Here is a 20,140-nt window from a genome sequence, read left to right as displayed (position 1 = left end):
TAGTGTAAGAAGCTCACCTGATATATTTCACTGTAAACCACCTCACTGTCACAACTGATCTCATCTGGCTAATTGTTGCTTGAATTGTCTCACCCACTCTGCTGTCGGTCATTTCATTTATTGTGATTGTGAAATGGGAATAATTGTGATATAAACACGGTCATTTCATTTATTGTGATTGTGAAATGGGAATAATTGTGATATAAACACTGTCATTTCATTTATTGTGATTGTGAAATGGGAATAATTGTGATATAAACACTGTCATTTCATTTATTGTGATTGTGAAATGGGAATAATTGTGATATAAACACGGTCATTTCATTTATTGTGATTGAGAAATGCCATAATTGTGATATAAACACAGTCATTTCATTTATTGTGATTGAGAAATGGCCATAATTGTGATATAAACACAGTCATTTCATTTATTGTGATTGAGAAATGGCCATAATTGTGATATAAACACAGTCATTTCATTTATTGTGATTGAGAAATGGCCATAATTGTGATATAAACACAGTCATTTCATTTATTGTGATTGAGAAATGGCCATAATTGTGATATAAACACAGTCATTTCATTTATTGTGATTGAGAAATGGCCATAATTGTGATATAAACACAGTCATTTCATTTATTGTGATTGAGAAATGGCCATAATTGTGATATAAACACGCCTTAGAATGTTCTTACACAATATGCTATAACTGCCTATTGCAAATGTATCATGTAGAAAATAACGGAGCTCCCCCCACTCCCCCACTCCCCCACTCCCCCACCTCCGCGGGTAATTTATCATGCCAGAGAGCAACAGATGACTTAAGAGATGTGGGTTGGGGGGGGGGGAAGCCATCCACATTGGCTTGAAGTTATTTTTGAAAAAACCCCAAGGCTTTTAGACAGCTGCTAGTGCTATATGACCGTGGTAAGTGCTGGGGCAGGGTAGAAAGGGGCGGCCGTGCTGGTTCCGGTATATATGATCCGGGTCAGTGGCAATGTCACGGTAGTAAGACTAGAGCTCTATACGTGTCGGTCTACAGTTGGTTGTGTTAGTAGTCGGGGGGGGGGGTCCGTCCTACCTAACAGTTGGGTATTATACACGTGTCGGTCTACGGTTGGTTGTGTTAGTGGTCTGGGGGCAGAGGGGGGGGTGATGTGGACCGCACCGGGTGACACCATTGAGGGGGGGACGACACCAACCCTAAAATAGCAAAATGTATATAGAAAAAACGATCATTCCGGTTAAATAAATGATTAATTAGAGTTAAAAAGTCTTTTCATTCAGAGCAAAATTGACAAATCCTGACAAGGGTGAGGGGGGGGGGGGGGGGGGTGTGACACCATGACGTAAACCTGCTAACGATATAGAAAACTGTACTACATCCAGCTATAATTACAACCGACTATTATAGATGAACATCGTTCGTATTATCTGTGCACAATTTTAAGCTATCATCGGGTGGAGGGGGTGTAAAACCAACAAACCTTTCAAAATTTGCCTGAAGAAAGAGGTTTTCTTGAAAATTGCTATAACTGACCCCTCAATCCACGTCTGGGGGTGGGGAGGTATAAATAAATAATTTTTTTTCGCAGGGGGGGGGGGGGGGGTGACACCATAACTTGACGCACCGGGTGAGACCCGACCTAGCGACGCCACTGTCCGGGGGGGGGGGGGGTATATACGTGTCGGTCTACGGTTGGTAATTTTAGGGGTGGGGGTGTTACCATCCACACTAACCATCCCTTCCGCTTCAAGGCTGTCCTCCCCTCTAGCTGTAAACGACCAGTGTAAAAGCTCCATCTTTTGCACTTAAATGTATCCGTCTAAAAATAGCGCCTGACGTCATGTCTGTTTCTTGAGCCGTAGTCCATTTACCACGTTGAATAGTTTAAAAATGTCTCCGGCAGAACTGGAGCCAAATATTAGCACCAGCATTCGCTGAACCAGAGGCGTAGCGAGGGGGGGGGGGTGTGCGGACCGCACCGGGTGACACCATTTAGGGGGGTGACACCAAGGAAAAAAGAGCAAAATATATAGAGAAAAATTTGAAGGGGGGGGGTGCAAATCGAAAGTTTGAGGGCTACGCCTCAGGGAGGTGACACCTTTAAGTGCCGCACCCGGTGACACCCGACCTCGCTACGCCACTGCACTGAACTAACTAGACTATCAGTGTGTAGCAGCAGTGTTTCTTCCAGACTTTTTTCTCCGGGGGGGGGGGCACTTGAAATTTTCGGGGTGGGGGGCGGTAGACTTTCTTCGGGGGGCGGACACTGTTAAAAGTATGTATTTTCTATATAAATTATATACATTTCATTTCGTTCGGGGGGGGGGGGGGGGGGCGGTAGAATTTTTTCAGTGGGGGGGGGGGGGGAAAGCGCCCCCCCCCCCTAAGAGATGCCTGGAAGAAACTCTGTGTAGCAGTATTAGCACCAGCATTCACTGAACTAAATAGACTATCAGAATGTAGCAGAAGTGAAGCCACATATTAGCACCAGCATTAACTGAACTAACTAAACAACACGTCTGACTTTCGACCCGACACAACACAAGGTGGTTTAAGTGGATGCAAGAACTCTTTGACCTCTAGAGTTCACGTTCCTGGTGACGATCTTTACACTGGACCGACCTATCTCCGTCTAGATGGAGCACCACAGCAACATATGAGACTAGCCTCCTCCCTAGACAACCTCCTCACGACTAGACAACCTCCTCACAACTAGACAACCTCCTCACAACTAGACAACCTCCTCACGACTAGACAACCTCCTCACAACTAGACAACCTCACGACTAGACAACCTCCTCACGACTAGACAACCTCCTCACGACCACCGACAACCTCCAGTCCAGTGAACATGTGTACGTTTGTGGCAGCTTAAGGAGTTGGTCAGGTTAACTTGCTGCAGGGTCACGTGGAGACACTGGTTACACACCACAGTGCAGGTCAAAGGTTAGACGGCTCACAGCCTAGCTGGGAGATTACACTGACAGGTTCGCGCCGTGTCGGGAATACAAGGTCATAGTAACTCGGTACAGGCGGCTTGTTATGTGGGCTTGCTACGTGGGCTTGGAAGAACAACACAGAATTAGACGCGACGTCTTCCTCCAATTATTATTGTTGACGGATAAGATAAAGCGGGAGTGATCTCCCCTAAATTTTCTATAGCAGTAAGGGATGGCACTTCCAGTGCAATCGGACAATAGAAATATTTTTATAATTTTCTTTAAAAGAAAAACATCGCGTAGAAAAATGATTTGCACACCAACTAGAGCGCAAAAAGGAAATATTGAATACATTTTTTGAAAAATCAGAAATAGCCTAAAGTACTACTTAAAATTCGACTGCAAACAGTGAATAAGATCAATATCTCTGTATGAAATTTTATCCAGCTAACTAAACCAGTACTCATGTTATCGGTATTTTAAAAACTTACAATTAGAGTAATTACCGATTGCGTATGTCCGAGGTCACTAAAAAATTGAGTGATCCACGTATAAGATCTTATTTGTGAAATTCGCCTACCTAACGTATAAGGTACTCATGTTATCGGCTGTTAAGAAACCGGAAAAAGAGTACTATCACTTCCGGTTACCCGACATCTCTCAAAAGAAAACAAAAAAGTGAACATATTACTTATGTATGAGATTTCCTCAGCATAACTTACACGGTACTCAAGTTGTCGTGTTTACAGACATATACGCAGACGGACAGGATTGAAAAGTTTTTCCGGCACCGAAAGTTGTCGAAATTTTGATCTAGATTTTCGCAGATTACAGATCGATCCTTTATATCCCTTATACGATTAAGAAGGGGGTTATAAAACGGCAAAGGTTTCATGTCATGTGTGTGCACGATAACAATACCTCTATACTCAACGAGAAAGTAACAACGTGTTTTGTGTCTTTTACCTTCATGCACCGTGGTCGTCAACAAAAAACCTTAACATGTGAAAAAAATTCAGAAATTTAATATTTTAAGAATCAGTGTTATAAAAGGTTTTTAAAAAGTTTGCTTTCAAGGCCGAATTTTTATATCAAGTCGAAATTTGTATCTAAAGTTTGACTTGAATAATATCAAGTTTAATCGACTGTACAAACTCCATGATCGTGTTTCTCATAACCCCACTGTGTAGAAAGTTCCAAACTTTGCTGATCTATTTTATCCAAATTCTATTTTTTAAACCACATGACCTAGTCACATCATGTTTATTTATGTTAACAGTGAGAAAATGAGAAGGAAAAAATTAATTTAGTTTTGTTACCGAAAAAAATGAAAACAGCAAATACGTCCTGTCTTTAGATAAGTCGAATAAAACCACACGATCACGTTTTTAGAAATACATTCTTTAATAACACACGATTTTAAAATATTCAACGGAACTTTCCAGACTTTTCCCGCTGCATTAGGTGGGCTTGTCTGGAATGTAGGTGGGCTTTTCTGGAATGTAGGTGGGCTTGTTTGAAATTTAGGTGGGCTTGTCTGGAATTGAGATGGGTTTGTCTGGAATCCAAGTGGGCTTGTTTGAAATTTAGGTGGGCTTGTCTGGAATTTAGATGGGCTTGTTTGAAATTTATGTGGGCTTGTCTGGAATTCAGATGGGCTTGTTTGAAATTTAGGTGGGCTTGTCTGGAATTTTTTTTTGGGTGGGGGGGGGGGAGAGACTTGTCTTGAATTTAGGTGGGCTTGTTTGGAATTTAGGTGCTCTTGTTTAGTTGGCATATCTGAGCATTAAGTGGGCTGTGTGATGAATATATTGAATGAACACCGACAGAAGTTCGCGACCTGAGTCTATTTTTAGCTGTATTGTTTATACCACCTGTTGAACCGCCATAGTTTCCCATGTGATCTCTGCTGTATGTCAGCCCTTAAGTCCACGTCATCAGTTAGCGCGTCTGGACAATAGACCGGGTTAGTTGTAAGCCACATTGTTGACTTTGGGCATCTCAAGTCGTGACCGCTGATCTGCGCTAGACCACACGCCAGGCTGTGATGCAAGGCTCATCTATTGATTGCTGTGTTTGACCCACCGTGCTCCTGTGTTCATTGTCTGCCGCTTGCTTGAGTTTATTGCTATTGTTACTCTGTGCTCATCTGATGTGCATTTCATAGGACAGTCTGTGGTGAGTGGGTGTGGCTTTCGTTGGATACCTTTTGGTGAGTGGGTGTGGCTTAAGTAGGATAATTTGTGTTGATATATTAATACAATAACCCACGTTTGACTCACTGGACTTTTGAATTGCGCCATCCCATAAGTCGGGTGTCAAAGCGGTAAACGGAAAAAAAGTCACAGGAAAAAAAAACACAGAAAAAAAGTCACAGTTTTTGCTAGGAAAAAAAGTCACAGAAAAAAAGTCACAGTCGAAAAATTTTATCGGAAAAAAAGTCACAGAAATAAAGTCACAGAAAAAAAGTCACAAAAAATATTTTTAGAAATATTTTTATTAATTTGTTAAGAATTGTAAAATTTTGTATGTTTATTGTTGTGGGTTGTATTTTTTGATAGCATAAATTATTTATAGACGTTAAAAGCATTATGATTTATAACAATTGTAAGTAAAAATACTCTAAGATAATTAACACAACAATCTCAACTTTTGTTGCGTATTTAGTTAAATACGCGGTAGAAAAGTTAATTATAAAAGAAATTTAGGCACATTTTGCCGTCGGCTATTCTCTGGTCGGCCTCTCCTCAGTAGGCATTGTCCGAACATATTTTGTGTTGTTGACGTTATGCGTCAATGACAGCCTTTGAACCTTGTCGGCTTTCTGTTTTGATCCTAAGTTTTATTATGTAATGAGCGTGATAAATGTGGGCAGTAAAGGTGGTTGAACTAAACATAACTATTGTTGCCATGAGTTGAGGGCAGCAAGTCAGATGAACTTACCATTTCACTGTAATTTAATATTGGTATTTAAAAAACAAACACGATGAAAAACGTGGACTTTGGAGAATTCTATTAAATGCTACTAATCTTAAGTTTAAAATAATTACAATCTACATACTTCATAATAAATAGTTTTAGATGAATTATAAAAATTCCTATGCGTATACAGCCTAAACACATTACATTACATTTAATTAATCCTAAGTTAATTTGCACTCTCTAAATATTTAATACATACAAGTATTAACAAATATCATGCAAATATATATTTGTGACTTTTTTTCCTGTGACTTTTTTTCCTGTGACTTTTTTTCCTGTGACTTTTTTTCTGTGTTTTTTTTTCCTGTGTTTTTTTTTCCTGTGACTTTTTTTCCTACAATCGTCAAAGCAGTAGTGACTGACGGAAGTGTTAAAGGCGCCTGTTGGACCCTCTTAGCCCCCCTCCCCCACCCGTATTTCCTTGAGTTTCCGGTGGTGACCGTCCACACTGTCCGTGAGTTGACCCAGCTAGAAGAAACACCTGCTGCCCACAGCTCTCCTACCTGTTGGTTTCTATTTCACTCTTGACTGTGGTACCCACACGCTCCCAGCACTGTGGTACCCTAACACAAGGAGTCGTCCCAGCACTGTGGTACCCTAACACAAGGAGTCGTCCCAGTACTGTGGTACCCTAACACAAGCAGTCGTCCCAGCACTGTGGTACCCTAACACAAGCAGTCGTCCCAGCACTGTGGTACCCTAACACAAGGAGTCGTCCCAGTACTGTGGTACCCTAACACAAGCAGTCGTCCCAGCACTGTGGTACCCTAACACAAGCAGTCGTCCCAGCACTGTGGTACCCTAACACAAGGAGTCGTCCCAGTACTGTGGTACCCTAACACAAGCAGTCGTCCCAGCACTGTGGTACCCTAACACAAGCAGTCGTCCCAGCACTGTGGTACCCTAACACAAGCAGTCGTCCCAGCACTGTGGTACCCTAACACAAGGAGTCGTCCCAGTACTGTGGTACCCTAACACAAGCAGTCGTCCCAGCACTGTGGTACCCTAACACAAGCAGTCGTCCCAGCACTGTGGTACCCTAACACAAGCAGTCGTCCCAGCACTGTGGTACCCTAACACAAGCAGTCGTCCCAGCACTGTGGTACCCTAACACAAGGAGTCGCCCCAGCACTGTGGTACCCTAACACAAGCAGTCGTCCCAGCACTGTGGTACCCTAACACAAGCAGTCGTCCCAGCACTGTGGTACCCTAACACAAGCCCACATTATATCTGCCCCTGCAAGGATTATTGCATTCAAGAGCACGGATCACTGAAACACTAAGTGTTTTGAGACATAAAACACTTAATACACAAGGATGCATGACTTTAGCTTAACATGGGCACGATGTTGAAATGATCAAGAGCAGCTGTCATGGAACAACTATTTCCATGTCAACACTTGCCGGCTGTCATATGCAAGCTGCAGACTGTCGTGACAATGTTCATGTCCAGCATGTCCGAGGCGGTCAAGCCACGGACGCTGTTGTTAATTGTAGGCTGTTGTTTCATGTGGAGCATGCAAGACCAGAAGCCGTGGTATGGGCAGTGGAAGGTAACGTTCTACACACATGTATGTTGGGCGAGTGGTATGGGCAGTGGAAGGTAACGTTCTGCACGCATGTATGTTGGGCGAGTGGTATGGGCAGTGGAAGGTAACGTTCTGCACACACGTATGTTGGGCGAGTGGTATGGGCAGTGGAAGGTAACGTTCTGCACACATGTATGTTGGGCGAGTGGTATGGGCAGTGGAAGGTAACGTTCTGCACACATGTATGTTGGGCGAGTGGTATGGGCAGTGGAAGGTAACGTTCTGCACACATGTATGTTGGGCGAGTGGTATGGGCAGTGGAAGGTAACGTTCTGCACACATGTATGTTGGGCGAGTGGTATGGGCAGTGGAAGGTAACGTTCTGCACACATGTATGTTGGCGAGTGGTATGGGCCCCTGCAGTGGAAGGTAACGTTTTTGTTTGTTTTACGAGACTAAACTGACCCAACTGACAGCCCTACGTGTCCCCAACTGACAGCCCTACGTGTCCCCAACTGACAGCCCTACGTGTCCCCAACTGACAGCCCTGCGTGTCCCCAACTGACAGCCCTACGTGTCCCCAACTGACAGCCCTACGTGTCCCCAACTGACCCAACTGACAGCCCTACGTGTCCCCAACTGACCCAACTGACAGCCCTACGTGTCCCCAACTGACAGCCCTACGTGTCCCCAACTGACAGACCTACGTGTCCCCAACTGACCCAACTGACAGCCCTACGTGTCCCCAACTGACAGCCCTACGTGTCCCCAACTGACAGCCCTACGTGTCCCCAACTGACAGACCTACGTGTCCCCAACTGACCCAACTGACAGCCCTACGTGTCCCCAACTGACAGCCCTACGTGTCCCCAACTGACAGCCCTACGTGTCCCCAACTGACAGCCCTACGTGTCCCCAACTGACAGCCCTACGTGTCCCCAACTGACAGCCCTACGTGTCCCCAACTGACAGCCCTACGTGTCCCCAACTGACAGACCTACGTGTCCCCAACTGACCCAACTGACAGCCCTACGTGTCCCCAACTGACAGACCTACGTGTCACCAACTGACCCAACTGACAGCCCTACGTGTCCCCAACTGACCCAACTGACAGCCCTACGTGTCCCCAACTGACAGCCCTACGTGTCCCCAACTGACAGCCCTACGTGTCCCCAACTGACAGCCCTACGTGTCCCCAACTGACAGCCCCACGTGTCCCCAACTGACAGCCCTACGTGTCCCCAACTGACAGCCCTACGTGTCCCCAACTGACAGCCCTACGTGTCCCCAACTGACAGCCCTACGTGTCCCCAACTGACAGCCCTACGTGTCCCCAACTGACAGCCCTACGTGTCCCCAACTGACAGCCCTACGTGTCCCCAACTGACAGCCCTACGTGTCCCCAACTGACAGCCCTACGTGTCCCCAACTGACAGCCCTACGTGTCCCCAACTGACAGACCTACGTGTCCCCAACTGACAGACCTACGTGTCCCCAACTGACCCAACTGACAGCCCTACGTGTCCCCAACTGACAGACCTACGTGTCACCAACTGACCCAACTGACAGCCCTACGTGTCCCCAACTGACCCAACTGACAGCCCTACGTGTCCCCAACTGACAGCCCTACGTGTCCCCAACTGACAGCCCTACGTGTCCCCAACTGACAGCCCTACGTGTCCCCAACTGACAGCCCCACGTGTCCCCAACTGACAGCCCTACGTGTCCCCAACTGACAGCCCTACGTGTCCCCAACTGACAGCCCTACGTGTCCCCAACTGACAGCCCTACGTGTCCCCAACTGACAGCCCTACGTGTCCCCAAACTGACCCCACCACATATCAACAGGCCAGTCCCCAGCCACCAGCAGGATACATTCAGCTTTTATCTATGCGTGTTTAATCTAGTGATGAGCGAGCCATCTGATAAATGAATTGTTGTAACCCACACAACGTGTCTGCCAGATGTTAGGTGTAGCATTGGATCCAATCATTCAATAAAACACGTTGCCATTGTCACAGTTACATAGTTGGTTGTCTATGGAGTTCGTGTTAGCTTCTGTAGTCAGTGGTGTCGTTTTATTCCTTACACTTTCTTGTCTAGACTCTGTATGTTCAGTCGAACTAGCCCTCACACCTGATTACCTAATGAACCACAAGACGGGGGGGGGGGGGGTTGCTGTAGAGATGAGAAAACCAGGTCACTTTCTCTATATACGGTACAACGAGCTCTTGTCTATTGGTGACGTCAGTGTACCACGAGGTCTGTTGGTGACGTCAGTGTACCACGAGGTTTGTTGGTGACGTCAGTGTACCACGAGGTCTGTTGGTGACGTCCAAGCCCAATGATTGAATCAATTAGCATAGTTTAGACAGGCCTTACAGACGTCACCACTCGCTTTTATTCATTTTGACCAGCGGTCACACATGGTAAGGGCAGTGGCTGCAGATGTTTGTCGGTAGCATGAAGGTTAAGTACATTAGTAGCCCAGTCTATAACCTGTCTATGTCAGCCTGTCTATAACTTTTCAATAGCGACAAATGCCAGACAGAGTATAGCAGCTAACAATAATGTCTTGAGACCAGCTTCACTGAACCGTACCACAGGTGAAATACCTTGAGGGGGGGGGGCAGTTGAAGGTCAAGGCTGGAGTCTGTAACATTCTGTTTTCTAGTTACTACTGCTGTGTTCTATTGCAGGGATGGTCTGGTGTCGAATGTTGGTTGTATTGTATTACATTTAGATCATGGCAGTGAAATACCTAGGAATTTGGTTGAGAGGGTGGTTGGCTTCAATACAGGCAGTGATTGTGTGGGCTTCAATACAGGCAATGATTGTGTGGGCTTCAATACAGGCTTTGATTGTGAGGGCTTCAATACAGGCTGTGATTGTGAGGGCTTCAATACAGGCAGTGATTGGGAGGGCTTAAATATAGGCAGTAATAGTGTGGGCTACAATACAGGCAGTGATAGTGTGGGCTTCAATACAGGCAGTGATTGGGAGGGCTTAAATATAGGCAGTGATAGTGTGGGCTACAATACAGGCAGTGATTGGGAGGGCTTAAATATAGGCAGTGATAGTGTGTGCTGGATACAATAGAGATGGGGCTGGTATCAAGTGTGAGAGACTGGTGTCAAGTGTGTGGGGCTGGTGTGAAATGTGTGTGGGTGTGGGGCTGATGTCAAGTGTGTGGGGCTGATGTCAAGTGTGTGGGGCTGGTGTCAAGTGTGTGGGGCTAGTGTCAACTGTGTGGGGGCTGGTGTCAAGTGTGTGGGGGGCTGGTGTCAAGTGTGTGGGACTGGTGTCAAGTGTGTGGAGCTGGTGTTAAGGGTGTGGGGTGTGACTGGTGTCAAGTGTGTGGGGCTAGTGTCAACTGTGTGGGGGGCTGGTGTCAAGTCTGTGGGGCTTGTGTCAAGTGTGTGGGGCTTGTGTCAAGTGTGTGGGGCTGGTGTCAAGTGTGTGGGACTGGTGTCAAGTGTGTGGGGGGCTGGTGTCAAGTGTGTGGGGCTTGTGTCAAGTGTGTGGGGCTTGTGTCAAGTGTGTGGGACTGGTGTCAAGTGTGTGGGGGGCTGGTGTCAAGTGTGTGGGGCTTGTGTCAGGTGTGTGGGGCTAGTGTCAACTGTGTGTGGGGCTGGTGTCAAGTGTGTGGGGCTGGTGTCAAGTGTGTGGGGCTTGTGTCAAGTGTGTGGGGCTTGTGTCAAGTGTGTGGGGCTGGTGTCAAGTGTGTGGGACTGGTGTCAAGTGTGTGGGGGGCTGGTGTCAAGTGTGTGGGGCTTGTGTCAAGTGTGTGGGGCTTGTGTCAAGTGTGTGGGACTGGTGTCAAGTGTGTGGGACTGGTGTCAAGTGTGTGGGGGGCTGGTGTCAAGTGTGTGGGGCTGGTGTCAGGTGTGTGGGGCTAGTGTCAACTGTGTGTGGGGCTTGTGTCAACTGTGTGTGGGGCTGGTGTCAAGTGTGTGGGGCTAGTGTCAACTGTGTGTGGGGCTGGTGTCAAGTGTGTGGGGCTTGTGTCAAGTGTGTGGGGGGCTGGTGTCAAGTGTGTGGGACTGGTGTCAAGTGTGTGGGACTGGTGTCAAGTGTGTGGGGGGCTTGTATCAAGTGTGTGGGGCTTGTGTCTAGTGTGTGGGGCTAGTGTCAACTGTGTGTGGGGCTGGTGTCAAGTGTGTGGGACTGGTGTCAAGTGTGTGGGGGGCTGGTGTCAAGTGTGTGGGGCTTGTGTCAAGTGTGTGGGGCTGGTGTCAAGTGTGTGGGACTGGTGTCAAGTGTGTGGGGGGCTTGTATCAAGTGTGTGGGGCTTGTGTCTAGTGTGTGGGGCTTGTGTCAACTGTGAGGGCTGGTGTCAAGTGTGTGAGGCTGGTGTCAAGTGTGAGGGGGGCTTGTATCAAGTGTGTGGGGCTTGTGTCAAGTGTGTGGGGCTGGTGTCAAGTGTGTGGGACTGGTGTCAAGTGTGTGGGGGGCTTGTATCAAGTGTGTGGGGCTTGTGTCAAGTGTGTGGGGCTTGTGTCAAGTGTGAGGGCTGGTGTCAAGTGTGTGGGACTGGTGTCAAGTGTGTGGGGGGCTTGTATCAAGTGTGTGGGGCTTGTGTCTAGTGTGTGGGGCTAGTGTCAACTGTGTGTGGGGCTGGTGTCAAGTGTGTGGGACTGGTGTCAAGTGTGTGGGGGGCTGGTGTCAAGTGTGTGGCTGATGAAAAGGTCTGTTCTGGATGTATTATGTCTATATCTGATGTAAAATCACACCAAATATTTGTGTATTGTGTACCCCCTTCTATTGAGCTGAGCAGATACATAAGAGTTAGTGGTGTAGCCTACACAGTGCCATCTCACTGTTATCCCACCCAGTCAGTACAGCAGGTCTGTGTCTGAGATGGCTGACACACCCAGTCAGTACAGCAGGTCTGTGTCTGAGATGGCTGACACACCCAGTCAGTACCGCAGGTCTGTGTCTGAGATGGCTGACACACCCAGTCAGTACCGCAGGTCTGTGTCTGAGATGGTTGACACACCCAGTCAGTACAGCAGGTCTGTGTCTGACACACCCAGTCAGTACCGCAGGTCTGTGTCTGAGATGGTTGACACACCCAGTCAGTACAGCAGGTCTGTGTCTGAGATGGCTGACACACCCATTCAGTACAGCAGGTCTGTGTCTGAGATGTCTGACAGCTTCTCATTGTTTTCTTTCAGACTGAGGGCAGTGAAAACACTGGAGGGCCACAGACAGATGGAGTAGAACAGACAGACAGCAGGTACCTCAGGGTGTCAGTCTTTAGTCACTTGATGGATGCTTGTGTGTGCATTACTCAGGTTTAGCTGATGGATGCTTGTGTGTGCATTACTCAGGTTTAGCTGATGGATGCTTGTGTGTGCATTACTCAGGTTTAGCTGATGGATGCTTGTGTGTGCATTACTCAGGTTTAGCTGATGGATGCTTGTGTGTGCATTACTCAGGTTTAGCTGATGGATGCTTGTGTGTGCATTACTCAGGTTTAGCTGATGGATGCTTGTGTGTGCATTACTCAGGTTTAGCTGATGGATGCTTGTGTGTGCATTACTCAGGTTTAGCTGATGGATGCTTGTGTGTGCATTACTCAGGTTTAGCTGATGGATGCTTGTGTGTGCATTACTCAGGTTTAGCTGATGGATGCTTGTGTGTGCATTACTCAGGTTTAGCTGATGGATGCTTGTGTGTGCATTACTCAGGTTTAGCTGATGGATGCTTGTGTGTGCATTACTCAGGTTTAGCTGATGGATGCTTGTGTGTGCATTACTCAGGTTTAGCTGATGGATGCTTGTGTGTGCATTACTCAGGTGTAGCTGATGGATGCTTGTGTGTGCATTACTCAGGTTTAGCTGATGGATGCTTGTGTGTGCATTACTCAGGTTTAGCTGATGGATGCTTGTGTGTGCATTACTCAGGTTTAGCTGATGGATGCTTGTGTGTGCATTACTCAGGTTTAGCTGATGAAACTTAGATATATGTTGATTTGTCTAGCAGCCCACCTTTGAAACTACAGCCCCTGGTTGACAGGGATGGCGAGCACCAGGTTGTCACAGGGACCAAACCTACTGAGGGGGTTGGCATCAATGGTTTGCCTAGAGCTACTCAGACGCTGGACGAATACCTACAGGCACAAATATTTCACAGTGACGAAATGTAAGTGTGACTGACAAAATGTAAGGGTGGCTGACAAAATGTAAGTGTGACTGACAAAATGTAAGTGTGAATGACAAAATGTAAGTGTGATTGACAAAATGTAAGTGTGATTGACAAAATGTAAGTGTGACTGACAAAATGTAAGGGTGGCTGACAAAATGTAAGTGTGGCTGACAAAATGTAAGTCTGACTGACAAAATGTAAATGTGGGTGACAAAATGTAAGTGTGGCTGACAAAATGTAAGGGTGGCTGACAAAATGTAAGTGTGGCTGACAAAATGTAAGTGTGACTGACAAAATGTAAGTGTGGCTGACAAAATGTGACAGGATCACAAACTTGTATGTCTGGCTGTCTGTTAAACAAAGTTTATCTGGCCCAGCACCCCAGAGCAGCAGCCATCAGGTGCACACGACCCCCCAGCTTTGAACCATCTCCAGGCTACAGAGATGTTGAAGTCCATTAGCCCTGGCACCTGGGAGGGGATATCCAAGCTGCCAGTGGGGGTGGGGGGTCTGGCAGTGGACGTCATCAAAGATCCTCTCATCAGCACCCAATTCAGGTAAAACTCACCTCATCGTGGTCACCTGGTCTAGCATCAGCACCCAATTCAGGTAAAACTCACCTCATCCTCTCATCAGCACCCAATTCAGGTAAAACTCACCTCATCCTCTCATCAGCACCCAATTCAGGTAAAACTCACCTCATCCTCTCATCAGCACCCAATTCAGGTAAAACTCACCTCATCCTCTCATCAGCACCCAATTCAGGTAAAACTCACCTCATCCTCTCATCAGCACCCAATTCAGGTAAGACTCACCTCATCCTCTCATCAGCACCCAATTCAGGTAAAACTCACCTCATCCTCTCATCATCCTGGTCACCTTGTCTAGCCTTGTTGATTTGTTTTGATATTGATACACGACTCATCTTAGTTTGAATACTAGCTCATTTGTTTTGATAAAGGATTGTTTTGTTAGACTGTACTAGACTTATCTGACTGTTGTAGTCATTTGTTTTGATGGAGGATTGTTTTGTTAGACTGTACTAGACTTATCTGACTGTTGTAGTCATTTGTTTTGATGGAGGATTGTTTTGTTAGGCTGTAATAAAACTATCCAACTGTTGTAGCTCATTTGTTTTGTTAGACTGTAATAAAACTATCCAACTGTTGTAGTCATTTGTTTTGTTAGACTGTAATAAAACTATCCAACTGTTGTAGTGGCTTGGATGAAGAGCTGTTGGATGCAACCAAAAAGGTATCTGATGAAGAGGAGTTCCCTACCTTTGACAAGTGGTCCAAACAGTACTTAGCTGAACAGGAGAAACAGAAAATTGAGAAAAGTATTTCATTTTTTGATACCATACTTGCAAAAGAAAATTTTTCAAATGATTTAAGCACAATTAACAAAACGGTTTTAAAATGTGAACTAATTTAGTAAATCATTTTTTAAAAAAATCCCCATTTTCCATATTGGTGGTGGGTGTATAAAATAATCTGATAACTAGAGCACCTCCTGGAGGCTTGTTGTGTAAAATGTGAGCAAACTGTTCCAGTCCAGGACAAGGTGGTGGTCAGCCAGGCCAGTGTAGTCAACCAGAAAAAACTGCGCCACAACTACGCCGCTGCCAGCTGTGGAGCCAAGGTGATAGCCAGCAATGCCGAGGCTGAGAACATCAACTATCTGCTCAACGGCAACCCTGATGAGTACATGCTCAACCCCTGCAAGGCTAAGAAATGGTCAGTGCTGGAATGTCTGTCTGGTCAGTGCTGGAATGTCTGTCTGGTCAGTGCTGGAACTGGTCAGTGCTGGAATGTCTGTCTGGTCAGTGCTGGAATGTCTGTCTGGTCAGTGCTGGAATGTCTGTCTGGTCAGTGCTGGAATGTCTGTCTGGTCAGTGCTGGAATGTCTGTCTGGTCAGTGCTGGAACTGGTCAGTGCTGCAACTGGTCAGTGCTGGAACTGGTCAGTGCTGGAATGTCTGTCTGGTCAGTGCTGGAATGTCTGTCTGGTCAGTGCTGGAACTGGTCAGTGCTGGAATGTCTGTCTGGTCAGTGCTGGAATGTCTGTCTGGTCAGTGCTGGAATGTCTGTCTGGTCAGTGCTGGAATGTCTGTCTGGTCAGTGCTGGAATGTCTGTCTGGTCAGTGCTGGAATGTCTGTCTGGTCAGTGCTGGAACTGGTCAGTGCTGAAACTGGTCAGTGCTGGAACTGGTCAGTGCTGGAATGTCTGTCTGGTCAGTGCTGGAATGTCTGTCTGGTCAGTGCTGAAACTGGTCAGTGCTGGAACTGGTCAGTGCTGGAATGTCTGTCTGGTCAGTGCTGGAATGTCTGTCTGGTCAGTGCTGGAATGTCTGTCTGGTCAGTGCTGGAATGTCTGTCTGGTCAGTGCTGGAATGTCTGTCTGGTCAGTGCTGGAATGTCTGTCTGGTCAGTGCTGGAATGTCTGTCTGGTCAGTGCTGGAACTGGTCAGTGCTGGAACTGGTCAGTGCTGGAATGTCTGTCTGGTCAGTGCTGGAATGTCTGTCTGGTCAGTGCTGAAACTGGTCAGTGCTGGAACTGGTCAGTGCTGGAATGTCTGTCTGGTCAGTGCTGGAATGTCTGTCTGGTCAGTGCTGGAATGTCTGTCTGGTCAGTGCTGGAATGTCTGTCTGGTCAGTGCTGGAACTGGTCAGTGCTGGAATGTCTGTCTGGTCAGTGCTGGAATGTCTGTCTGGTCAGTGCTGGAACTGGTCAGTGCTGGAATGTCTGTCTGGTCAGTGCTGGAACTGGTCAGTGCTGGAATGTCTGTCTGGTCAGTGCTGGAACTGGTCAGTGCTGGAACTGGTCAGTGCTGGAATGTCTGTCTGGTCAGTGCTGGAATGTCTGTCTGGTCAGTGCTGGAACTGGTCAGTGCTGGAATGTCTGTCTGGTCAGTGCTGGAACTGGTCAGTGCTGGAATGTCTGTCTGGTCAGTGCTGGAATGTCTGTCTGGTCAGTGCTGGAACTGGTCAGTGCTGGAACTGGTCAGTGCTGGAATGTCTGTCTGGTCAGTGCTGGAATGTCTGTCTGGTCAGTGCTGGAACTGGTCAGTGCTGGAATGTCTGTCTGGTCAGTGCTGGAATGTCTGTCTGGTCAGTGCTGGAATGTCTGTCTGGTCAGTGCTGGAATGTCTGTCTGGTCAGTGCTGGAATGTCTGTCTGGTCAGTGCTGGAATGTCTGTCTGGTCAGTGCTGGAACTGGTCAGTGCTGAAACTGGTCAGTGCTGGAACTGGTCAGTGCTGGAATGTCTGTCTGGTCAGTGCTGGAATGTCTGTCTGGTCAGTGCTGAAACTGGTCAGTGCTGGAACTGGTCAGTGCTGGAATGTCTGTCTGGTCAGTGCTGGAATGTCTGTCTGGTCAGTGCTGGAATGTCTGTCTGGTCAGTGCTGGAATGTCTGTCTGGTCAGTGCTGGAACTGGTCAGTGCTGGAATGTCTGTCTGGTCAGTGCTGGAATGTCTGTCTGGTCAGTGCTGGAACTGGTCAGTGCTGGAATGTCTGTCTGGTCAGTGCTGGAACTGGTCAGTGCTGGAATGTCTGTCTGGTCAGTGCTGGAACTGGTCAGTGCTGGAACTGGTCAGTGCTGGAATGTCTGTCTGGTCAGTGCTGGAATGTCTGTCTGGTCAGTGCTGGAACTGGTCAGTGCTGGAATGTCTGTCTGGTCAGTGCTGGAACTGGTCAGTGCTGGAATGTCTGTCTGGTCAGTGCTGGAATGTCTGTCTGGTCAGTGCTGGAACTGGTCAGTGCTGGAACTGGTCAGTGCTGGAATGTCTGTCTGGTCAGTGCTGGAATGTCTGTCTGGTCAGTGCTGGAACTGGTCAGTGCTGGAATGTCTGTCTGGTCAGTGCTGGAATGTCTGTCTGGTCAGTGCTGGAACTGGTCAGTGCTGGAATGTCTGTCTGGTCAGTGCTGGAACTGGTCAGTGCTGGAACTGGTCAGTGCTGGAATGTCTGTCTGGTCAGTGCTGGAATGTCTGTCTGGTCAGTGCTGGAATGTCTGTCTGGTCACTGCTGGAACTGGTCAGTGCTGGAATGTCTGTCTGGTCAGTGCTGGAATGTCTGTCTGGTCAGTGCTGGAACTGGTCAGTGCTGGAACTGGTCAGTGCTGGAATGTCTGTCTGGCCAGTGCTGGAATGTCTGTCTGGTCAGTGCTGGAACTGGTCATTGCTGGAATGTCTGTCTGGTCAGTGCTGGAACTGGTCAGTGCTGGAATGTCTGTCTGGTCAGTGCTGGAACTGGTCAGTGCTGGAATGTCTGTCTGGTCAGTGCTGGAACTGGTCAGTGCTGGAACTGGTCAGTGCTGGAATGTCTGTCTGGCCAGTGCTGGAATGTCTGTCTGGTCAGTGCTGGAACTGGTCATTGCTGGAATGTCTGTCTGGTCAGTGCTGGAACTGGTCAGTGCTGGAATGTCTGTCTGGTCAGTGCTGGAACTGGTCAGTGCTGGAATGTCTGTCTGGTCAGTGCTGGAACTGGTCAGTGCTGGAATGTCTGTCTGGCCAGTGCTGGAATGTCTGTCTGGTCAGTGCTGGAACTGGTCAGTGCTGGAATGTCTGTCTGGTCAGTGCTGGAACTGGTCAGTGCTGGAACTGGTCAGTGCTGGAATGTCTGTCTGGCCAGTGCTGGAATGTCTGTCTGGTCAGTGCTGGAACTGGTCATTGCTGGAATGTCTGTCTGGTCAGTGCTGGAACTGGTCAGTGCTGGAATGTCTGTCTGGTCAGTGCTGGAACTGGTCAGTGCTGGAACTGGTCAGTGCTGGAATGTCTGTCTGGCCAGTGCTGGAATGTCTGTCTGGTCAGTGCTGGAACTGGTCAGTGCTGGAATGTCTGTCTGGTCAGTGCTGGAATGTCTGTCTGGTCAGTGCTGGAACTGGTCAGTGCTGGAACTGGTCAGTGCTGGAATGTCTGTCTGGTCAGTGCTGGAATGTCTGTCTGGTCAGTGCTGGAACTGGTCATTGCTGGAATGTCTGTCTGGTCAGTGCTGGAACTGGTCAGTGCTGGAATGTCTGTCTGGTCAGTGCTGGAATGTCTGTCTGGCCAGTGCTGGAATGTCTGTCTGGTCAGTGCTGGAACTGGTCAGTGCTGGAATGTCTGTCTGGTCAGTGCTGGAATGTCTGTCTGGTCAGTGCTGGAACTGGTCAGTGCTGGAACTGGTCAGTGCTGGAATGTCTGTCTGGTCAGTGCTGGAATGTCTGTCTGGTCAGTGCTGGAATGTCTGTCTGGTCAGTGCTGGAATGTCTGTCTGGTCAGTGCTGGAATGTCTGTCTGGTCAGTGCTGGAATGTCTGTCTGGTCAGTGCTGGAATGTCTGTCTGGTCAGTGCTGGAATGTCTGTCTGGTCAGTGCTGGAATGTCTGTCTGGTCAGTGCTGGAACTGGTCATTGCTGGAATGTCTGTCTGGTCAGTGCTGGAACTGGTCAGTGCTGGAATGTCTGTCTGGTCAGTGCTGGAACTGGTCAGTGCTGGAACTGGTCAGTGCTGGAATGTCTGTCTGGCCAGTGCTGGAATGTCTGTCTGGTCAGTGCTGGAACTGGTCAGTGCTGGAATGTCTGTCTGGTCAGTGCTGGAATGTCTGTCTGGTCAGTGCTGGAACTGGTCAGTGCTGAAACAGGTCAGTGCTGGAATGTCTGTCTGGTCAGTGCTGGAATGTCTGTCTGGTCAGTGCTGGAATGTCTGTCTGGTCAGTGCTGGAATGTCTGTCTGGTCAGTGCTGGAATGTCTGTCTGGTCAGTGCTGGAACTGGTCAGTGCTGGAATGTCTGTCTGGTCAGTGCTGGAATGTCTGTCTGGTCAGTGCTGGAATGTCTGTCTGGTCAGTGCTGGAACTGGTCATTGCTGGAATGTCTGTCTGGTCAGTGCTGGAACTGGTCAGTGCTGGAATGTCTGTCTGGTCAGTGCTGGAACTGGTCAGTGCTGGAACTGGTCAGTGCTGGAATGTCTGTCTGGCCAGTGCTGGAATGTCTGTCTGGTCAGTGCTGGAACTGGTCAGTGCTGGAATGTCTGTCTGGTCAGTGCTGGAATGTCTGTCTGGTCAGTGCTGGAACTGGTCAGTGCTGGAACTGGTCAGTGCTGGAATGTCTGTCTGGTCAGTGCTGGAATGTCTGTCTGGTCAGTGCTGGAATGTCTGTCTGGTCAGTGCTGGAATGTCTGTCTGGTCAGTGCTGGAATGTCTGTCTGGTCAGTGCTGGAATGTCTGTCTGGTCAGTGCTGGAATGTCTGTCTGGTCAGTGCTGGAATGTCTGTCTGGTCAGTGCTGGAATGTCTGTCTGGTCAGTGCTGGAATGTCTGGTCAGTGCTGGAATGTCTGTCTGGTTAGTGCTGGAATGTCTGTATGATCAGTGCTGGAACTGGTCAGTGCTGCAATGTCTGTCTGGTCAGTGCTGGAACTGGTCAGTGCTGGAATGTCTGTCTGGTCAGTGCTGGAATGTCTGGTCAGTGCTGGAATGTCTGTCTGGTTAGTGCTGGAATGTCTGTATGATCAGTGCTGGAACTGGTCAGTGCTGCAATGTCTGTCTGGTCAGTGCTG

At 47.9% G+C, this 20,140-nt stretch overlaps 1 protein-coding gene across 4 annotated transcripts in view; it reads left to right on the top strand.

The window, feature by feature from the left end:
• LOC131939331 (SUN domain-containing ossification factor) overlaps nucleotides 1–20,140 on the top strand; it is a 49,243-nt gene that overhangs the window by 5,492 nt on the left and 23,611 nt on the right. Inside the window, exons 1-6 of one of the 4 annotated variants that reach the window (XM_059297569.1) lie at nucleotides 7,181–7,480; nucleotides 12,634–12,695; nucleotides 13,445–13,603; nucleotides 13,984–14,163; nucleotides 14,824–14,945; nucleotides 15,159–15,342. In XM_059297569.1, the coding sequence (XP_059153552.1) occupies nucleotides 7,301–7,480; nucleotides 12,634–12,695; nucleotides 13,445–13,603; nucleotides 13,984–14,163; nucleotides 14,824–14,945; nucleotides 15,159–15,342 (887 nt within the window). In that variant the 5' untranslated portion in view covers nucleotides 7,181–7,300. Of the gene's footprint in view, nucleotides 1–7,180; nucleotides 7,481–12,633; nucleotides 12,696–13,441; nucleotides 13,604–13,983; nucleotides 14,164–14,823; nucleotides 14,946–15,158; nucleotides 15,343–20,140 lie in introns of those variants that run through there. The other 3 variants (XM_059297568.1, XM_059297567.1, XM_059297566.1) reach the window with 3 other exon arrangements.

This window comes from Physella acuta, unplaced genomic scaffold (genome assembly GCF_028476545.2).
Source record: "Physella acuta isolate Inbredline_101_S28 unplaced genomic scaffold, ASM2847654v3 ptg000275l, whole genome shotgun sequence".
Taxonomy (NCBI): domain Eukaryota; kingdom Metazoa; phylum Mollusca; class Gastropoda; family Physidae; genus Physella; species Physella acuta.
This window is presented reverse-complemented; position numbering and strand designations above follow the sequence as displayed.